This window comes from Lytechinus pictus, chromosome 3, assembly GCF_037042905.1.
Source record: "Lytechinus pictus isolate F3 Inbred chromosome 3, Lp3.0, whole genome shotgun sequence".
Taxonomy (NCBI): domain Eukaryota; kingdom Metazoa; phylum Echinodermata; class Echinoidea; order Temnopleuroida; family Toxopneustidae; genus Lytechinus; species Lytechinus pictus.
The window spans coordinates 70,260,939-70,283,090 of record NC_087247.1 but is presented as its reverse complement, the minus strand read 5'-3'; the positions used below and the strand labels follow the sequence as shown (position 1 = coordinate 70,283,090).

The 22,152-nt window shown below is 34.6% G+C and overlaps 1 protein-coding gene across 1 annotated transcript; it reads left to right on the top strand.

Annotated features, from left to right (window-relative positions):
• The first annotated feature begins 3,295 nt into the window (after positions 1–3,295).
• Positions 3,296–20,461, top strand: LOC129255365 (dedicator of cytokinesis protein 1-like). The gene is made up of 4 exons (XM_054893725.2): positions 3,296–5,594; positions 6,330–6,370; positions 9,864–9,913; positions 16,113–20,461. The coding sequence occupies exons 1-4, from the start codon at positions 5,465–5,467 to the stop codon at positions 16,255–16,257; spliced, it is 366 nt and encodes a 121-aa protein (XP_054749700.2). The 5' UTR covers positions 3,296–5,464; the 3' UTR covers positions 16,258–20,461.
• Positions 20,462–22,152: the final 1,691 nt, after the last annotated feature.

Here is a 22,152-nt window from a genome sequence, read left to right as displayed (position 1 = left end):
TACCTATATCATTCTACCCCCACACTGAAAGTCATTGTCACCTTTATAAAAAAAAGTCAAATGCTGCACCCATGGGTATTTAGTTGAGCCACCTTCTGGGATAAGTTGAGCCACAAAAACTATGTACAAATGGTATGGGACAAGACCCAGCATGACAATTTTTTATTTAAAGTCTTTTTCACTTGCTAATTACGGACTTTTCGCTGGAGAACATGACCGCATGTTTACGACGGTAGTTGATTTTGGAAGAGACTTTTGGGCCCATTGTAAAAGACTGTCCTGCAATGCAAGTTTTGTGACTTGAGAATTTGTTTACCTTTCGCATCGACGCTTCCACAACGGAAACATTCAATCTGCAGCTCATGTGCAAAATACTATGGTAACAGCGACATATCCGATTTAGGACGAGTTTCCTGGAGCTCGAGGTAGCTGCATGGGGGGGGGGGGCACTTCCATTGACGAGTTGATACCGGGCGTGACCACACGTAAAGAGGGATTTCTTTTTCAAGAGTGGCATGTTACGTATTGTACGTAACGTCATACATGTTTAAAATACTGAAAAAAGGGTATCGTTAGGAAAGCTACGTGTTTCAGGTCTAATTTCCAGTATTTTTTTAAGGGTAGGGTTTCACACGCCAATGCTTGTTAAGGGATGCATTTTCATAATATGGAAAAGACTTGTTTAGGATGCTTATTGAAACCCCATGGTCGCGCGTGGAATTAACTTGTCAAGGGAAGTAGTCCCCCCCCCCCCGGAATTTGAAGAAAGAAAAAAACCAAATGCTGATCGTTCTTGAACAGATTTGCTGTGCATGCAGATAACTCATGTGAAATGGTTTAGCTGGAGAGGTGAATATGACCAACGGATTTAATTGCCAGCGATCCACCAATAATCCATGTTAGGTGCGAAATCGATTTGATGGACTATAATTATAAATACCTTTAATTCAGTAAGTTTTTCCTCACTTAATACATGTATGTACTCGATTTGTTTGAAAAACCACTCTATTATCCATGTCATAATACACCATGTATGCCTGCTGTTTTGTCATGACTGCTCATCGTCATCGAGCATGCGCCCCCGCCCCCGGGACTATAGGCCTAGGCCTACAGTCCTGGGGTCGGGGGCGCATACTTGATGACGATGAGCAGTTGTACGTACTGTGCATGAAAGCATGGCATGCATTATGTTGCATGAAATAATTTTGCACACAAAATGCAGATCTAAGGCCCATAACACCTGTACCATAAAGCTAAGCAATGATTGTAGAACAGCTTTCTACGATTGATTCCATTGAATATAATGCGCAATCAGTCCTAAATATCGAGTGACCAATTAATTGTTAATCTTTGTGTTACGGAACCCTAATGTTACCGTTCTAGAGGTTTGCGTAAAGTTGCTATTCTCTATACCGGTAAATACTAACATCCTCGAAAAAAATAAAACAACTGTCCTGTGAATTTGGTCCTTTCTACCTGCATATCAATGGCTTTTCAATTTTAGGTTTAATATACAGTGCGTATTAAAAAAACCTTTACACTTATAGAAATAATGCTGTAAAAATATATATATTTGTAATATCCTATATAAGCTTTTTCCACATTTAAACATTGGTACAGATCTCTTTAAGCAAATAATGATATAACTGTCAAAAATCGTTCTGCTTGAGTGAGCACCACTTACTGTACTTTTGAAAAATTTGTGAAAAATGATTTGTGCAGAATGTGGAAATAGTTATGTGAATAAAAGTAGATGTTAATCATGAAGAACACATGGACTTTAGCTAGGAAGATATCTTCTGCCTTTTTAGCTTGTTTCTTTGCCCAAAACACTTCATAGAGCGCCATTGCGCCCCCCTCCCCACACACCGAGGCCATCGTGATGATATTTGCTTTAAACAAAGCTGTGATTCGCACGAAATGGCTTAAAGGTCAAGTCCACCCCAGAAAAATGTTGATTTGAATAAATAGAGAAAAATCAAACTAGCATAACGCTGAAAACTTCATCAAAATGGGATGTAAAATAAGAAAGTAATGGCACTTTAAAGTTTCGCTTATTTTTCACAAAACAGTGATATGCACAATTCGGTGTCATGTAAATGAGTCAGTCGATGATGTCCGTCACTCACTATTTCTTTTGTTTTTTATTGTTTGAATTATGCAATATTTCATTTTTTACAGATTTGACATTAAGGACCAAGTTGACTGAACCATATATGGTATAAAACAATGCTAATTCCACATGTTCAGGGAGGAATTAATCGTTGTTTTACTTGACAATGAGGAGAAAAATTGAATATTTATATTTCATATAATAAAATACAAAGGAAATAGTGAGTGGATGATGTCATCAGTCTCCTCATTTGCATACCGACCAGGATGTACAAATCACTGTTTCGTGAAATTAAAGGAAACTTTAAAATATCATAAATTTCTTATTTTACATCCGATTTTGATGAAATTTTCAGTGTTATGCTTGTTGGATTTTTCTTTTTTATTCAAATCAACTTTTTGTTGGTGTGGACTTGTCCTTTAAGCTTGATTTTAGGTTTGTTAATCATTGTCAAGCTTGGGAAAAGTGTGGAGAAACAAGTATTGAATGAAATATGAAATGTGGTCTCACTTTGAATGATAAAAACTTAGTGAAAGAATACTGGAGATGTCTGAAATAAACTTTTGTTTACATTCAGTTGTGTCCTCAGATCCGGCTGGCGCAAAAATGGTAAAGGTTCTGCTTACCTGGGGTTAAAATGTTAATTTGATTGGCAAAGTTGTTAAAAAAATATTCAAATGTATCCGTTTAATTCAAATTTGTTAAAAATGCAAAAGAAATGTATGAGAAATGTACCACACGATCAGTTTGTTTTCGCCTTTTTCACTTGACACAGCATGAAAATGAGCATTTCTGCGCAAACCGAGCTTTACAAAAATGATGGACAGTGCTCACTCAAGTGTAACATTCTGTCAAAAATTTTACTTTCATTTGATAGATGAGACCCAAACCCAAGAATATATGTGAAAAAATTATCCCCATATTATTGTATATTTTTCAATTCCTAGGACTTTTTCAAAGTATAAACTTTTTATTGATATGCACTGTACATTACCATATGAAAATATCATGGCTCAACTTGCCCCATGTTTGCTGGCTCAACCTACCCGAGTCCGAACCTAATGTGATATTTTCACATCAACACATTTCTTATGCGTCCATCACGTAAAAGACTATGACAAAAATGGAGATCCATTCTTGGACTAACAATATTGTTCTTATAATGCCTTTATTATATTTAAAGATGCATGTGGGTAAAAAGCATTTATCTATTTCACACCTTTAAAAAAAACTTTTTTGACTGAAATTTGTATTTTTCCCTCTGAAAAAACATTTTTTTGTTTCAACGTTGAAAACAATGTGGTGGCGTTAGGGGTTATGCAATGGGTCATCAATATATGGCACCACCACAATGTCTGACTCATTCATTATCGGCTTGGGGGTAGTGGCTCAACTTACCCCAATGTTCAACTTACCCCACCTTCCCCTACACGCTAATTGTCGTTCAATATACAATATCATTTGTATACATAAATTTCGAAATTCTCTTGTGCGTTTATATTTCAACTTTGCCTGCGGCCTCGTTGAAATATAAACGCGTGCGAAAAGTTTGAAATCTATGGACACTCATATTATGGTATATTTAACTCCTTATCATGCTCTATATGCATAAAATGACATAATGTACCAGTACCTAAGAAATCTTAAGAGTTAAAATTGGGTATATAGAAAATGGTATAAGTATAAACCATACTGTTAGTAATGTTTATATTAATCAATAATGTATTATATCCATGTAATAAATGTATTACGGTTTGCCTTGCTAAACTGGTTTAGGTGTAGGTAAGATACAACCACTCTTTGGGAAGCGATCTTCACATGGAAGTACAAAAGTGTGCGCATGTTGGGCGCGCTACTCAGTACACACTGTTAATAGAAAGCCTATGCTGCTGTTTCAAATTTGTGCGAAACATGTGACCTCACTGAGAGTGTTTCCATAGCAACAAGACCACTTTACATCAACTGGAAACCAGTTAAGGGGATGGTAATGAGAATGTTTTTTAGTGAAGCGATCATCTAAACTTGTTTCCTTAACTGATTTATGGAAACCACTATTTATTTTTTTGTCATCGTACCTGAGCACTATTTAAAATAATCATATTCATTACCTATTTGTTATAATGTGGGCAGTAGTAACTAAGGAAACTAAACCTTTAATCTGGATGAAGAGGCGTCTACGGTAAGTGTTATGGTTTCCTTGCCAAAGAGTTTAGTTATGCTTCCACCCTGTAGGTACATGTATGATCTTTTGTACATATACATGTATATTAAAGGTCAAGTCCACCCCAGACAAATGTTGGATTTGAATCAATAGAGAAAAATCAAACAAGAATAACGCTTAAAATTTCATCAAAATCAGATGTAAAATAAGAAAGTTAATGACATTTCAGAGTTTCTCTTATTTTTCACAAAATAGTTATATGCACAACTCAGCAGCATGCAAATGAAAAAGTTGATTATGTCCCTCACTAATTATTATTTTTTTATCATTTGAAAACAATATTTCAATTTTTACAGATTTGACAATAAGGACGAGCTTGATTGAACCGTAAAATGTTAAAACAATTGTAATTCCCCATGTTCATGGAGGAAGAAAACTTGTTTCACCTTCCAGTGAGGAGAAAATTAGAATATTTCATATTTCATATAATAAACTGAAAAAGAAATAGTGAGTGACGTCATTAATCACCTCATTTGCATACCAGACAGGATGTGTATGTAACTGTTCTGTGAAATTAAGCAAAATTTTAAAATGTCATAACTTTTCTATTTTCCTTCCGATTTTGATGACATTTATGCTTGTTGGATTTTCTCTTTTTGTTCAATCAAGTAATCAACTTTGTTGGGGTGGACTTATGTTTGCAGTCATATCATTCTCTAAATGTATGATACCATTCTCCAAAGGTCTGTCAGTACATGTATACCTACATTTAAATGATTATGCTTGTTGGATTTTCTCTTTTTGATCAAATCAACTTTTTGTTTGGGTGGACTTGTCCTTAGTTTGTTTGCAATCATACCATTCTCTAAAGGTCTGTCAACATGTATATCTACATGTAAATGATTAAATTAAACAAATTTACCATTTATTATACAGTTAAAACCAATAAAATGACCACCCAAGGGATATGAGGAGGTGTTCTTTATGAACAGCAACTAATGGACAGGTTTCTTTACATTGCGAATTCTAGATTCAGTGGAAGCAAATTTCAGTCTTTATCTCAGGGCATTGTCAGTTTAGATCAATGAAACAACTACAATTCATACTAAATTATCAAGTGATAACTGTTATATTTTGTAACAATACTAGTTTAGGAAAAAGTTAATAAATATTTTTTACAAAATGTATTTATGAGTTTTATTCATTTTTCCCCCTTGACATGTACATGTACCACAGCTATATGGAATTTTGATGGAAAAGTTGATCATGGATTACCTCTTTCAATTGGAGATGCTGTCCACATCTTGGAAGAAAACATGGGTAAAGAACCTTTATCATTCTCTTTTCATTTGCTTTTGAGTTAAATGATACAATAGAAGTGAGAATAGAGAAAAATCTGCTAAGTTTCATGCTGTAGTACATATTATTTTAGTTTTTTAGTTGAAAAAAAATAGAATTTGTGAGTGGAATGTTAGAAAAAATATTGTCATATTAATTTTTTGTTACTACATGTACGTGTAGTAATTAAGTTGTTTTCTCTAGGGCAACATTGATTTTGTGTGTGTTTGTGTTTAACTTTGTTGATAATGTTCATAATTCATCATGTAGAGAGAACTTTAATACAGTACATACATGTACATGTACTGTAGGAACTAGTATGAGAAGATCTTTGCTATTAGCTTGAAAACATTAAATAGTATCTTGTCATTTGCAGAGCTAATATAAATCGGTCTTCTTGATGTTCCCTGATGAAAAATGTTAGGCAAGCATAAAATTGCTGAACCTACATACATGTATGGAGTTAAATTGAAAGAATTTTACCCGTAGAAAACAAAGAGCTTTCCTTAATAGCATACCCCCCAAAGTCATGAATTTAAGTATTAAAGTGCACAGTGAGCTATTTAAAGACAGGGATATTATTATTAGTCTTTAGAAGTTGAAAGCTTGAGTATAAAAAGGGTGTATAATGCACTAGGGTTTTATGTGTGTATACAGTATGTTCATAAAAAACATTTTTTCCTTTCATATGATTTTTTTTCACTTTCTTTTGCTTAGGTTGGTACCGGGGTTATTGCTCAAAGAAACCCATGGTAAAGGTAAGCATTGCTCAATTTAGTATGCAGATTTTATTCTCTATTAAAAATAAATTGGTAAAATGCAAGATTACATTGGATGATTGAAATACACTATACTTAAAATCAGGCTGGTGTTTGGATTGACTCAAGATATCGCATATTACCAGACATCATTTTTAGCAATGGTGTTGATTGTCGTCTGCTGGTATTGACGATCTGTTGTTTCCCATTCACTAACACCAGTCTCTAGGACTTGGTGATTAGTGCTGGTGAGAACATCAAGGTAAAATAAGTTGAAACACTTCAGTTGAGCATTAATCATCAGAGCCTTATATATTTTAAGGAGAAATAATACAGGCTCTTAATTTGCAGTTTTACATTTGCATCTATATGAGAAGATCTTTGTGCAATTTGGGTGACCCACTACATAAAAATGATCCACAGTTTCCACACCTATCAATATCATTGTCTGTTAGTGGCATGCTGGCTGTATGAGCATGCATCAGGGCTGGTATTCAATTTGATACTTAGCCAGTGCTCATTTTAAGTATTCTACTCAGTATTTTGCTTAAGTAAAATACTTAACCATCTTTGGAATTCAGTTGTAATTTCTGGCTAAGAATTTTGCTTAAATCTTAAGTCAGTCCCTACTTTGCTTAAATCGTGCAGTTGGCAAATCTATTGTACGCAAAGTCAACCATTCTGTGCACAGATGGATACATACATTACGCATTATTTTACATCACAATGCTTATAGTACTGTATAAGCTGTTCTTTTGCATACATAATTTTTTGCAATTCGCGGGGCTCCCAACATTTTCGTGGGTTGTTGAAGATGTACCAAACACTTCCACAGCAATTCAGAATAGCAAAAATATGTGCAAAAATATATTCCTCAAAGCCTTCATGCTGATGTATCTTTCGTACATATTATATGTAAATAAAAGTTTGAAAAATTTCACTTTTTGTACCTTTAGATCTGAAAAAACATGTCACAGTTTGATCTGTAAAAGCAATCTTTGGAAATTGTGTTTTGTTTATAAATTCTTTTTTTTATAAGTTGATTGAAGTGCAAAAATTTTGAATTTTGTGAACAGAATCTTACACTTCTAAAACCTCAAATCATGTGACTTATGAATATTAATGAGTACCGGTATGCAAATAACAGCCAATGTACCTGTGTATAGAGTCAATCAGATGACAATAAAATCAAATTATTTCATGGAAAATACATTGTAATGTTACAGTGAGTGAATAAATATTGATAAAAATATGTTAGGGAATAATTTAGGCTCTGATTTTGTTTGAGAAATAAAGAAGTGACATTCTAGCTAACTTTTTTAATTACATGTACTAACTACTTTCTCAACCTTAGATAGGTTCATATCTCAATTTTTTTCATCACGCAGGATGTTTGCTATAGCAAAGCTTTGCTGTTGAGGACGTTGGCACTGATTACTAAATGTGTCAATATTTTTACGCATTGTTACATACGTGGCAGATCGGCAATTCGCGAAATCTGCCAAAATAATAGCTTAACAGTATTAAAAAAGAAGAACAAAGAAAGAAAAAAAATGTTCTTATTACATTGCCTACATGTGCATGTACCGGTAGGTTTTATTCACTTTATAGGCGTACATACATTGTTCAGCAGGTGCATGATAGTAAAGAGCTGTTTACTAGATCAGCTGAAACACTATTGGCCTCCATGAATAAATCTCTACCCCTTAATGGCACTGTTCCCACTTTTGGAATGATTAGTCACAGGGTTGACAAAGCAATAGGCTCATCATGGGTTAGTAATCAATGAAATCATTATATACATTCTGAAAACAATCTTGCCAAGGTCAAAGTCTGTTCACACTCACTGTATTCAAGGGGATATTTTGTATTCATATAGTATGGTAATTGTTCTTAAAAGAGAGTCTTAACCAGATTTCAGGCATCTCCCTTTGGTATTACTTTGTATTTCCCCTTCAAATGCTTGCAATTGAAGGCCTGCATAGTTTGCAAGCATTTGAAGGACAAATATAGAAATCACTGAAAAAAAACCCACCAATATATTCTGTCAGAAAAGGATACTAGTTACATGGCTGAAATACATATAGATTGATTATTTCCTTTCATTTTAAGACTAAGATTTATCACATTATACGATACCATTTTCACTTTATGTGTTTAGCAATTGAAAACTTAAATTCATTGCTAATTTGAAAAGTGAAAGGTAAATCAGACCTTAAGAACTTTGTTCACTGCACTGGGTTGCAGTTGAATAAGTGAAAGTCTTCACACAATTATGACTACAGTGTACATGTATATTATGATCATATGGTGGCACCCCCCTTCCCTTGCACCTCCTAGAAAATGAGAGGAATTTAAACAGAGAGGAATATCTTGTTTGTTTTGACTAAGCTTTGATAGTTTAGATTCAAATGGAAGGAAACCTTTCTCATTCACTTCCCCCTGACATGATGATGATGATACTGTCACTTCTCATTTCTCAAAGTAAGAAGTGAATCAGTTCTTTACCCAGAAAATCATCACTTTTTGATTTAATTTGGTTGCTAATCTTGATGACAGCTCATCATCTAAAGTTGGCATCTATTCAACAAGTTTTAGATCGAGAAACAAATTGTGAAATCTTCCCATGTCAGTACATTGGTTGACATGTAACAATAGACCTGTGCACATGGTACAGCGATATTAAATTTAGTATAGCACTTCCTTATTTCTTTGCCGTCGAGAATTTATTTAGATGATGTTATGATCACATTTTCATTGTTCACTGAGCAAACAGTGTAGGAAGGGAGTTTTTATGGACTTCCTAAAGAGTAGTTTCAGTACCTAAGCCTTAGACTGCACTATAACACAATATACATGTACATGTATGTAAATGCACTCCATGTAGCTGTAGTAATGACATGAGTTGACAGATTATTGATTTGTATGGCTTCCATTCATTATTTTTTTTATCTTACCAAATCAAACTTTATTCTACAGAATTTCATCTGTAAAAAAAAAATAGAATCTAATAATTCACCTTTTCAGTTATACAAATGTAGTATGAGTCTATGACTACTGCTTGTGAACAATCCTGGTTCGCTCATGCACAATGTGGGTATTCATAGGATTTGAGAAAGCCTGATTGTGCTCATGAATGTAACGGCAGACAAAAATATGAATTCATACTGATTCAAATCACAATTTTGCATATGATTCCTTTTAACTCAAATGACAGCAAATTTATATGAATCGCTAGTCTTGTTAGTCTGATATTTTGAAATGTCCTACAGAATTCAAGTTGAATATAACTGGAGAATATGAAAACTACAGCTTGTTCATGAAAAAACAACCTAAACTGATATTACTTTGTACAATGATGTTATACCACTAGTGCTTAATACTGTGGCTCTAAGCACTTTATATATAACGCTAGTACATGTATTCCAATTATTATGAACAATCCAAATGTACATTGATTGAAATTTTTTGTTTATGTCCATGCATTTTACAGGGTATTTTTCCAACATCATTCATTCATATACGAGAGGCACCAGCAGATGGGTAAGTGTGCACTGTTCATAGCATGTCATACATACAAGTTTCTTTTGGGCTCTGAAACAAAAAGGTGTCTTTAAATCATAGTAATCCTTCTATGTATATAAATGAAGAATATTCCCTTCTTTTTTTACTCTAAAAGATCGTTTTCATTTGATGTCACACTAGATCTACTAACATGAATGTCTGCATGTGGTAAATAGAATTCTAGTTTCACATGTAGACTTGGCCTCACCAATTTCCCAGGGACAAGGTTCATAAGCAGTGATGCCACTTTTCCGTCTTTATACAGAATTCCGGCTTTTTCCCTACTATCTGTTTTATTTCTGTATTTCCGACTTTTCCTGTTTTCTGTGTATTAAAAAACCGGAAAGTCCTCCTTTCCCCCCCCTCTCTCTCATGCATGTCGATCGACCGAGTGAGAGATATTTCCCCGAGATATTTGCTATTATAAACGTGCGCACTACCCACTACGTTCATTGAGCTATGCTTTTATCGAGGGTTTCCGATTATAAAAAATCCTGGCCAATCAATGCGAGCGACGAGTTCCGAACGCACGCACATAGACAAGCGCAAAGCAGCGGCACGAATGGCGGTATAATAGCGACTGGTAAATACGTCTGTAAAGATGATGACGTCATCCAAGATGGCAACTTACTATGACCAACGAAGGAATCGTGGATGACTAAGTTGATCATCATTTGAAAGGAATTAGCGGTAACTGCGGTCTAAGGTACGATGTTTCTGAATTTTATATATTTTCTTGTAAGTTTGGATGTAATTATTTTTTTATAATGTGACATTTTATGTACCAAAATTGAAAACGATCCGAAAATCAGGTTTCCGCGGAATGTTAGATTAACGTTACTGCTGCATGCTGATACGATACGGAACCAACGTATCAGCTAACCCAGGGAGCTCCTGCCCGCTTTCTGGGCCGGAGCTCCCTGGGTTAGCTGATACGTTGTCTTTATGTACGGGCCAACAACTCTTCAGTCTATGTATTGGTGAGTGGAGCCAACGCGGTTCAGCTGAACAACCAAAATACAGAGACTGAAGCTTTTGGTCTAGCGTTCTATGAGAAACACACAACTAACTTCCGTCAGTTTTTTCAAACCTAATTGACTTCAAAGTCATCAATCACAACAAGGTAAGAAGCCACTTGGTCCTCCCCCCTCCCCTAAATTTGAGGTGGGGGCGGACCTCCCCCCTCCCAATTTTTTTTTTTTTTTTTTGCTTGTCCAATTTTTTACCTGTGTCCATCCCAAAATTTAAGGTGAACCCGCGATAAATTTCAGTATTTTTGGAGGACACCTAGTGGCATCCCTGCATAAGCCCTCTTCTGTTTCAGACTACATTTTACCAATATGGGCTATGGTACTATCTGGCCCTGCTAAAAAGCTAGGATAGCTGAGTGGTGCTAGCCAGGTGCTAAGAGCTAAAGTCTGAAATCAAACCAGGCTGAGGAAATACGGGGATTAGTATAGCCAATAACAAAAGTCAAAATTAAACATGTGTTATGTGGCAAAATCATCAATAGGGCCGTTTGCACCAGCCCGAGTTTTCAAATTAGCGCGCTATTTCTGATCCGGCAAATTATCTCGAGATTATTTCTAATGGAGACACAATTATCGCTCTAGTTTGCAGGATTAATCTCTAGATTGCAATCCCAAGTCAACTTGGGATTATTTGCAAAATAGCGCGGTATTTTACTAATTATCCCACTAATTCGCAGCTGCAGACGCACTCGGGATTATTTATTTACGGCGTCGGACCATAATGCATCGATGCCTTGCTCGAGCAGGAATCACTCTTCTTGTGATGGTGGAGACAGGGTTTCTTGAATCTCAAGATTAATCGCGTAGAGGGCCAATCAGGCTAAAATCTGGAGATTGAGCAAACTCAGGCTGCTGCAGCACCGCCTAATATTTATTAACTGTGCAGGGTTAAGGCATTAAAGGGGTACTTTGGGCTGAAGATATTTACATGTATATATAAATAATAGTAAATATAGATAATAAATATATAAATAATAGTAAAATCCACTGAGCAAAATGCTGAAAATTTCATCAAAATCCGATAACAAATAACAAAGTTATTGAATTTATAAAGTTTAGCAATATTTTGTGAAAAAAGTTAGATGCCCTTCGTCATGATATTTTATTAGGTGGACTGATGATGTCATATCCCCACTTTCCTTTTTCTTATGTTATGACATGAAATCATGATTGTTTCATTATTGCATATGTGTGAATGATACAGTGTATGTCTCCCTTATAATGAAATAATTTGCAGCAATGAATATCTAATGCACTATTAATCAGTTGTCAATCCAACTTTTTAGTTCTTGGAGGAAAATATTTGAATAAACCAGATTTCATATAATAAGAAAGAAAAAAGAACAAGTGGCAATACGACATCATCAGTTTGCTCATTGAATATTTATGAAAACAAGCCTAGAACTGTTTCATCGGAATAATGCAAAACTTAAAATGTCATAACTTTGTTATTCCTTGTCCGATTTTGATCAAATTTTCAGTGTTTGTTTGTCTGATTTTTCTTTATCTGTTCAAATCATATTTCCAGCCTTGAGTACCCCTTTAATCCTGCAATAAGCAAATCGTGTTAGATTAAGAAAAACCAGTCTGAAACACACAAAAAATATATTATGTGGTTTATGATAGTTCTGGGTTAAGAAAAGTCCGGGGGTTAGAAAATGCAGTTTGAAAAGGTGAGTGCTGAACCCCAAATTTTATTTGATGTGCAAAATTACAATTTTTCATTTGCTTTCCATCAGTCATATTGAATGTGCTTAATATTGTTAAAAAAATCAGGAAAATTTCAATTAAAACTCAAAATCTGTACTAATTTGTTATGTGTAGAAATATCAAGTTGGAATACTAGTATTTGATTGATTTGCATACATACAGTACATAGCATGATACAAGTAATTAGTATAAATTAGTACATGTAGGCTTTATTTGTCATAAGAATTCAGGACCATTTGACAAAATACAAATTTTGTTTAATAGGTGAATAACATACAGTATTCATTGTTTATTTACTTGTTGTGGTGTCAAGCATGAGCGAGTTAGTTTGCCTCTATCAGGAACTCTGTGAAAGAAAAAAAACCTATTGCCCACACGCTCCATGCATTAATGCATAGGTTTTGTAACCTTGGTCTGTATTTGGCATTGGTACAGCATATCAGACTAAAACTGCAATGTGTACATTTTAGGATTAATTGTTAATTGCTGACACGTGACCGAATCTGAGTCAGAGTCCTACACAGTTTATTGGCTGCACTACTCCAGATATATTTTAGATTCCTTCTTGAATTCTAATATTTGTTTATTATGATATGCCCAGTGAGAAAGGTTTCCAAATAGGCCTACATTTTCTTTGTTTACTTAAAAGTTACTGTTTTTCTGTAGGCCTATATATTTGTCATTGGATTATACCTTTAATTATAAATCTGATGATTTTTAATAATAGTAATTAATTCTTCTGAGGTAATTTTGTTTAATTCTCAAGTCTGAATTCTTAAAATACATGGTTAATCCAATCAAAGTTTTTTTTTTTTGGATAAAGCTGATAATTAGTAAACTAAAGAGATAGCCTTCATTCTTGAGAGTTTAAGCCAGAAATAATGTTCATGTTGCAACTGCAAATTTTTAGACCCTAATGAAATATTATGGTTACACCTTAGATAAACACTATATGTATCTAACAAACACAAACAGGGAAAACTTGACAGATTACAAATTATCCACAGTACATGCAGCATGAGGGGGGGGGGGGGGGGGGGAGTAGGCTTCCCACTAGTAAATCAAATGCTGCTCACCAAAATATTATTCTTTGCCTAGATCATGTACACTTACAACACTGTTTGATGACAAATAATGTAAACAAACCTCAGAAAGAAAAAGTGAACTCTTTATTGTCCAGAGGCATATAGCTCCTAAAACACAATCTGTATCTATTTTGATCTCAGTTTCCTACAAACTACATGTAGCTCCTGTGTGAGCTGTGTATTGATGATACATTTACAGAACAATGTGATCCTCTAAAGGTGAACATAGGTACACCTTGAATAAATTTCTTGTTGGGAGATTTCATAATCAGACCTGGTTCATTGGAATTCTTAGGGAGATTCAAAACAATATTGTACTTTTTGTAGCTTTATTTTATACTCATCTCATACATGTATCTCAAACACGCATAAGAAAAAAGAAATTGCTGAAAGTGTAAATGAAACTTTCAAATTTCCAAATTCTTGTTTATATTATTTCCAACATAAAGAAGTACATGGCATTGCCCATGATATAATCATACAGACCATATAAATCGAGATACCATACACAAAGTACCATGGTGCTTGAATGGTGCATCTCTCGCATGCGGTGCTCGCGCTTGACAATAATTTTGGCAGGGCTGGGGAACTGAGATGTCACGTAACGGGGGTCTTGCGAGCGGGGCTGGGCGGCTTCTGAGCTGAACTTTTGTCATTCGGAGTATCTAGAGAACTGAAAATTACATGTAGGTCTGAAAAAGGGGGTCATCAAAGCGGCACGTCCTCATACCACCAATATATGTGAGTGCCCCCCCCCCCGGGGAGGAGATCTTTAATTGCACAGTTCTCTCTCTCTCTCTTGCTTCATTTCTGATGGATTTCAGTCTATTCATTCACACAGACCTATAATCAACTTCTGTAGTCTTTCTGTGTCAAAGTGCATTTGTGTGCATGTATGTAATTGGGAGAGGGAAGAGGTAAACCCTTTATAATATTAGCGTGCTTTTGATCTGTGACAGGAGAAATCTGGGACGGTAACTTGAGCCAAAAATCATGCGCGACCTTGTAAAATCTCTCCGTACTGCGGAATCTGAGACCGTCATCGAGCAAAGTAGCATCCGCGCTCCGATCTGCAACGCAGAGCGGCAATTTCTGTGCGATCGCACTACACCGACGTGGTATCAGAATAGCTACCCCCTGGACAATCACTCCCTGGACAATTACCCCCAGACAATTACCCCCAGACAACTTCCCTCCAGACAGCTACCCCACCCCCCCCCCCCGGACAACAACCTCCAGACAATTACCCCCTTAGGAAAATAACCCCCTAGGACAATTACCCCCCCCCAGACAATTACCTCCTGGACAATCACCCCCCCCCCATCCCCGGAAAGCTACCCCGGACAATTACCCCTGGTCAATTACCCCCGAGGACAATTACCTTGGGAACAGTTACCCTCAGAGGACAATTACCCCCAGACAAAGGGAGAGCACAAAATCATACGGCCGTACATTTGATGGAAGAAGTACTCATAGTCAAGGCATTCTCGAGTATCTTGGAATCAAAAGAACGCTGTAAGAAAGCTGTAAAAAAGGGAAGAAAGAAGGAGGAAAAAGCAAGGAAAATAGAAAAAAGTGATAGAGAGAGAGAGAGAGAAAGAACAATTTTTAAAAAGAAAAACTTCCATAACTGTCTAATTTTATAACTAATTTGAGGCATCTTGTTATGAATAACATCGATTCTCGCCTTGGGTTTTGGTTTCCTTTAATTTAAACATCTTTGAACCAGTACAGACCTGTCCTGACACATGTATCAAATGTATTATTTAAATGTTGTTAATAGTTGGGGTTTTTTAGAAACACTGTACATTTCCAAGACTGTTCTTAACATATATGTAAAAGGAAAGTTTTCTCATTGAACAACAAATATGTGCTTCTAGTTGAAAAAAATTGTTTATAGGCATCATCATAATATAATTTCATTTAGTGCTCGATCAAAATAGTTATGCAAATTTTTTTTCTTGTTTAAATTGTACAAAATATCTCTTCAAGCTTGGAATGGGCTGAAAATTTCAGGATATACATGTACGTGTAATCTTTGTCAGTGGCATTCTAATATCCAATTACTATATATTTAAACCAAACTTGTGCTCACTCAAACAGCTAATTTAGATGAATTTGAAAACATTAATGAGAGAAGGTGCTAGATTTAAATTCAAATACTAGTTGCCAGAATGAATGCCAAATTTAAATTCAACAGGCCAAACACATACTAAATTTTTGTAATATTGTAATGTTCGATGTTACTTGACCTGTTACCGAAGCTATATACAGGCTTGAACCTAAAATTGTCAATGCTAAAATAACGTTCACTCTATACATGTATTCCATTCTTTCATTTTGATTTGATAGAGAGGAAGAACGGCGCCGGAAGGCCAACGAGCCTCTGATACAGGAAGTGACATTGGTCCTACGAGAGTGGCATGTCATCTTTGTTGAACGCTTTATGGTAAGAATCATTGACCCCTTGACTCCTTTATCAATCCCTTCATTCTAATCATGTATAGCCACATTATTCATGTTTATTATTCATATTCATACTGTACATGTATGTTTGTCAAAGGTATTTGTATTTTGTAGCTTTTCATATTTTCAGACTTTATGAAATTAATTATTGCAGTGAAGAAATCCAATTTACATTTGGGTAAGCTTTTATGAAAAATAAGTGACTGAATGTCGACCCAGTTGATTAAATTCTATGCAGGATATTACTCCAATAATGTTTGAGTCTGTCCAAACAATATCAAATTTCAGGAACTTTGAGTAGGAAAAGGACTAATATTTATTTCTAAGTTAGAAAGGGGAAGTGGGAAGAAGAATATTGTATGCATGATTTATACTCGGTCCATGGACTTTTATTTTCAAGTACATGTACATATACATGTAGGTAGGTCCATGCTCAAACAGATTTATAATGATCTCATCAACATTGAAAATCAGGGTAGCATGCAGTGCCAAAAGCCAGGATGATATCATGCAGTTCTTTAATAGAAACATTGTATGATTGCTACAAAGTATGTAGTAGATGAAAATTGATGAAGTAATTTAATTGTTAAGTTTTTTGTAAGTGTGACAGTGTGACTTTGCATGTATATGCGAGCAGCTTTCCTACATATACTGTAGTATGGTAAAAATCAGTGCAATGTCATTTTCTCTGAAAACTGAAAATGGTTTCTATTGTACAGTATATCAATACACAAATGAGTTCACACCCGCTCCTAAAAAAGAAAGAAAAAAGAAAGTCATCTTGAACTATTAGAAAAATGAAATTTATGCATTATACATATGGGACAGCTGCTCGATTATGACTTCATAAATCAAAAACTTGAAATTCTAATAAATTTTTCAATCTTTAATAATCATGGATTATCCTTCATCAATGTTTTCTTTTTTAAATTTCTGCTAAATATTTTAACAGCAAAGTTTTAATCAGGGTGAACTTCCCCTTTATTAAAAGAGAGATTCAATTCAATTCAATTTAAAGTTATTTTCACATCTGATTAAAAATGCAAGTACAAATTCATATGCAGATAGATATATACAATAAAAAACATTACTTTAGGCGGTTTCAAACCGCCTCGATCACAAGAATCCCCGTTAAGTTACGAGAACATTTTTAGGCTAAAAAATACCCATTAATTATTCCTGCATTCACACCGCCCCGAAACATAACCTTCGGGATAAATTCCTGAAGTTAGGAGCATGCGCAGTATGGTCTAATAAGCAGGCAAGGCGCGAGATTCAAAATCACTAGCCCAGCAGCCACCCACGGCGCCCGCGCCCAACGACACGCTTGGCTAAAAGTTCCCGTAAATTGCTTTCACATTGCCAAAATACCTGCGACCTTGGAAAAATCCCCGCGAAAGTTCTTGTAATTTCGCCAAGTTCCTACTATTTAGCGGGTATTTTCTTTCGGGGAAATTACGCGTAGTTTGCTTTCACATTACCAAAATACCTGGTATTTTCTGATCGGGGTAAATTTCCCGATCAGAGAATACCTGGAACTGACGAACTTCGTGACGAACTTCGAGGCGGTCTCAAACCACCTAATGAAACATATTCAGTTTGGAATCATAATGTGGTGGGAATTGACAAAGGCCAAAGGCCTATCAGGGTTATTCCCATAGGTAATAAAATTTACATAAAATGTTTCTTAAATACATACAAAATATAACATAAAACAATAGAAAAAGAAATAGACACACATGGAATTCAGAAATATAAGTGTAAATGAAATAACAAAAGACAACCAGACATCCAAGACAGGCAATATTTTGTTAACTTTATTCTAGGATTCATTTTCAACTAGGTATTTTTTTAGTTTTCTTCTAAACATATTCAAAGTAGGGCATATTTTGATTTCTTGTGGTAATTTGTTCCAAAACTTAGGTCCTGCATAAGAAATGGTAGTTCTTGAGAAATTATAATTTAGCGTTTGTAGATAGAAAAGATTTGATTGACGGGTCGCATATTTACATACATTTTTATTATATACAAAACAAATTTCTAAAAACTCCAGAAGTATATTTTTGGAGATGATGATTCTTTTTTTTTAAGTTTGTACATATGGAAGTGTTTTTCTGTTGAATGTTTTAAAATTGTAAAATTTATATTGCAAGAAATAATAAGAAGGCCCTTGTTGAGACGTAATACATGAAGTATGAACATTTTTTTTTTGGGGGGGGGCATAGTGTATTATTGCAGAATCATGTCAGTTAATTCACTTTTAAAATGTTTCCCACAGAATGCAGTGTATATACATGTGTCTCTAAAATAGAAAAAAAAAATTAACATAAAAAAACATGCATCTTGAATTGAAAATCCATGAGTATTTTACTGACAGGAAAGCATACATGTAAGCAGTCATGTACATTGTTCATGTAGGTTGCAAGCTTCATACAGTAAGCTAATCATCTGGTAAGTGTGAGAATGAGATTGTACAGAGAGGAAAATGAAGCATGGTGGGTTATGACCAAGGCTTTAGAAAGCACAATGCCAATCTATCAAAATGTTGGGGTTTTTTTTTCATACAGTGACCCAAGGTAGAAAAGGACATGACCAAAGCGTGTGAGGCCAATAGTGTACATGTACCTACATGTACATGTATTTGCAATTTTGTCATGGTGCCATTTTTTATAACCAAGCTATTAACTGTCATGCAAATGAATTGTTGTGACCCCAAGAGTTGAATTGGCCTTAAATGAGATAATCATTAGTCTCTTGATTAAGTGTTGATTAGGCGTCTAATCTTTAGGCTCTTTGTGAGCTGTGCTGACAGACTCATTATCTGATAGAATACCTTTCAAGGTTTCTAGACATGTACAACACTCTTTAATAACTTCAGATAGGATTTAGGAAGAAAGAACGCAGACAGTTTTTAGAGATAAAATAACAAATTACATCTCCAGATTGTCATCTGTTGATTTTTAAATAGTTAGCTAAGTGAGCAGCCAAAAGTTTGTTGTCTCAACTGTCTGATTGATCAAAAAGGGTTTGCTTGTGTCAAGCATGAATGGCCCTTAAAAGGTAGATCACTCAAAATATTGGCTGGATTGTACAGTATCTTCGTAATTGAACCCTGGATCCTAGGATCCATGATTAAACATATGCCCACATAGGCTACTATGCTTTATTTTAAAATGACATCAGTGTATTAGTATCTGTTTTTAATGTATCAATCATCTCATTTTATACTGACTGCACATTAAATGACATTTTTCTACAAATCTTTGCTTATAGCTTACATGGAAGTACATGTTTTAATAGGTCTACACTGTACATGTATATACCCATACAGGCTGGATTATGTCTTCTGACTTGAAATAATGGGGGGGGGGGGTACATTTAGATCTTACAGTGTACATGTAGTTCTTTGTTTGACACTTTTTTTCTAAACAAGATAATCATCATAGATCATTGTATTAAGTTCATTTTAAGTTTTTTTTAATGTTTGGTGGCATTCAATTTTTTCATTTCAGTGTACACGAAGAATTAGTATCAATCAGTACATGCATAGGGAACAAGTTGTGAGGTATATGTCCATGTATATTTATACTGTACATGGACATATGTCATTGATTCTAATTCAATCAGAGGAACTGTAAAATATGATTTGTGCAACATACAGGTGCATGTACACTCTGTTTTTACTGATGTACACATGTCCAGAGCTGCAATTGTATGTACCTTCATGTTTCTTACATGTATACATCCATTTTGAAATGAGTTGACAGTTGGCATTCTTTGCTGATGAATGAAAAATGAAAGATGTTTGTGGCACCGCTACATTTAAATGCGTGCTGTAACAGTGCCTTGACTAGAGATGAAAAATCTGTTGCAAATGATGGTTTTCCATGTATGAGTAGCTACATGTACTTGTACACTAAAAACAGGTTAGGTTTCACACTTTATTCATTATTGACCATGAATAAACCAATCTCCTTTATATTAACCAAAGTATATTATAAAGAAGTTGACATGATGTGTATGAAGAATCTGAATCTGATTGTTGATACTTGATGACTTCCATACCGTCACAATGTCTATTATAAACAAAATAAGAAAAACTTCCTCATTTAATGAGGGAAGGATACAATTTCACAGTGAGTCAATATTTCCTGCTGTGCTCATATGTAGTATCATGAATCAGACTAAACTATAAACTCAGCTGTCCTTTCCCTTAAATCAAACTTTCATCCCACAAAGAGTTAAATAATTTAATTAAAAAAAACAATTTATGAATTAAAATTAATCTTAAAATCTGTTAATTACCTGTACATGTATGTATGTGTTTTCAGGTACATGTAATATCAACCCTACATGTTTGTAAATCTTAGTATATCATTCGTTAGAACCTGATGCTTTGTGTCAGTAGCATATGAAATATGGTCCTTTTCACGGTCAAGGGTGTAACTTTCAAAATTCAAGATCAAAATTTCAAAATGGACTTTCTTAAACATTTCTAATAAAAACAGGTCAATAAATGTCTAAATTCTTCATTTCTGTCTGTTCTGGAGCTTAATCTACTTGAGAAACCTCAAAATAATTATGTGCAACTGTGAAAAATGAGAAAAATTGAATAAAATCAGCCTTTTGATTTCATTACCAAAATTACAAATTTTTTCGTGGAAAACATTTTCATTTGCACTTTTTCATTCACAAATTAAATGTTCTTTGAGGTTTTTAAAAGTTTTGGATTCAAAGTTTATTAGTTTTCTAAAAATTTCTATGAGTTTTTGAAATTTATCACAAATTTGGATTTTGACAACAAAGTGTTTAAAATTACATGTCTTCCAAGAGGAAGAGGAAAGCAAAAATTATTGTACATTTACTTCTCCATGAAGGTTAATTACTAACACTAATCCCATGGAAATCAGATACCAAATAAGAAAGTTGGAAATTTCTCCCAAGTGTGTTTCGGAGGCTTCAGTTAACAAAAATATGTGTTTCGGAGACTTCAGTCATGTTAGCACTATGAAAGTCCCTTATTTAAGTTGATTACTTTTACAAATCTATCTTTTTCAAATGGCATATCAGTATAAGACTGAATGTAAACAAAATCAAACAAACTAATGTCTCGTGAATGGGAAAATGTAATTCACGAATGTTAACTACTGCACAAAGACATCATATTTCAATGCCTTGGTGCCAAGATAGGTAATAGTTCAGCTTTAAAGGGAATATAGTAATAGAAGTACATCTCATACAGAAAAGAATATTCATGATGCATAAACAAAGTGATGAAATACTGAAACTTGTGTTTCAGTGGCTTTGCTAGGGTTCCCAGAGTGTTTCGGAGACTTCAATCATGTTAACATATTGCGTTTTCCATCATATAGCTAACAGCTTATTTCAATTTTAACACTTGTTTATTATTATGTTAAATCCAATTGTAAAAAAATCCAGAATTATATGTTAAGTTCAATGCAGAAAGTTGGTTGACAATTATTTTTTGTATGCCTTTAGGTAACAACAGTGTATGTTTCGGAGACTTCAATGATGTTAATAGTCCAACAGTTTCTGTAACATATACATGCATATTAAAGTAATATCCAATATTTTTACAATGAACATGTCCAGGAAATATTTTCTATATTTAAATTCTGCTTGTTAGGTAGATGTGCATTACCCAAAATACCAAAGTACCAAAGTAAAGTAAGTGCATCAAAGTCACACATTAAAAGGCAGTTTGGATTTGAATTGAATTGACACTAGAAATGTATGATTTTTTTTAAACAAATGCACACCTAGTTAATACCAATAGCATTTCCATTTATTTGAATGCAGGATAAAAGAGCATTGTCAATTAAATGCCTTGCTAACGGGCATAGGTGCCACGGCCGAGGATCAAACTCCAGACTTTCCAAGTACATGGATAGCAAGGCACCTTAGA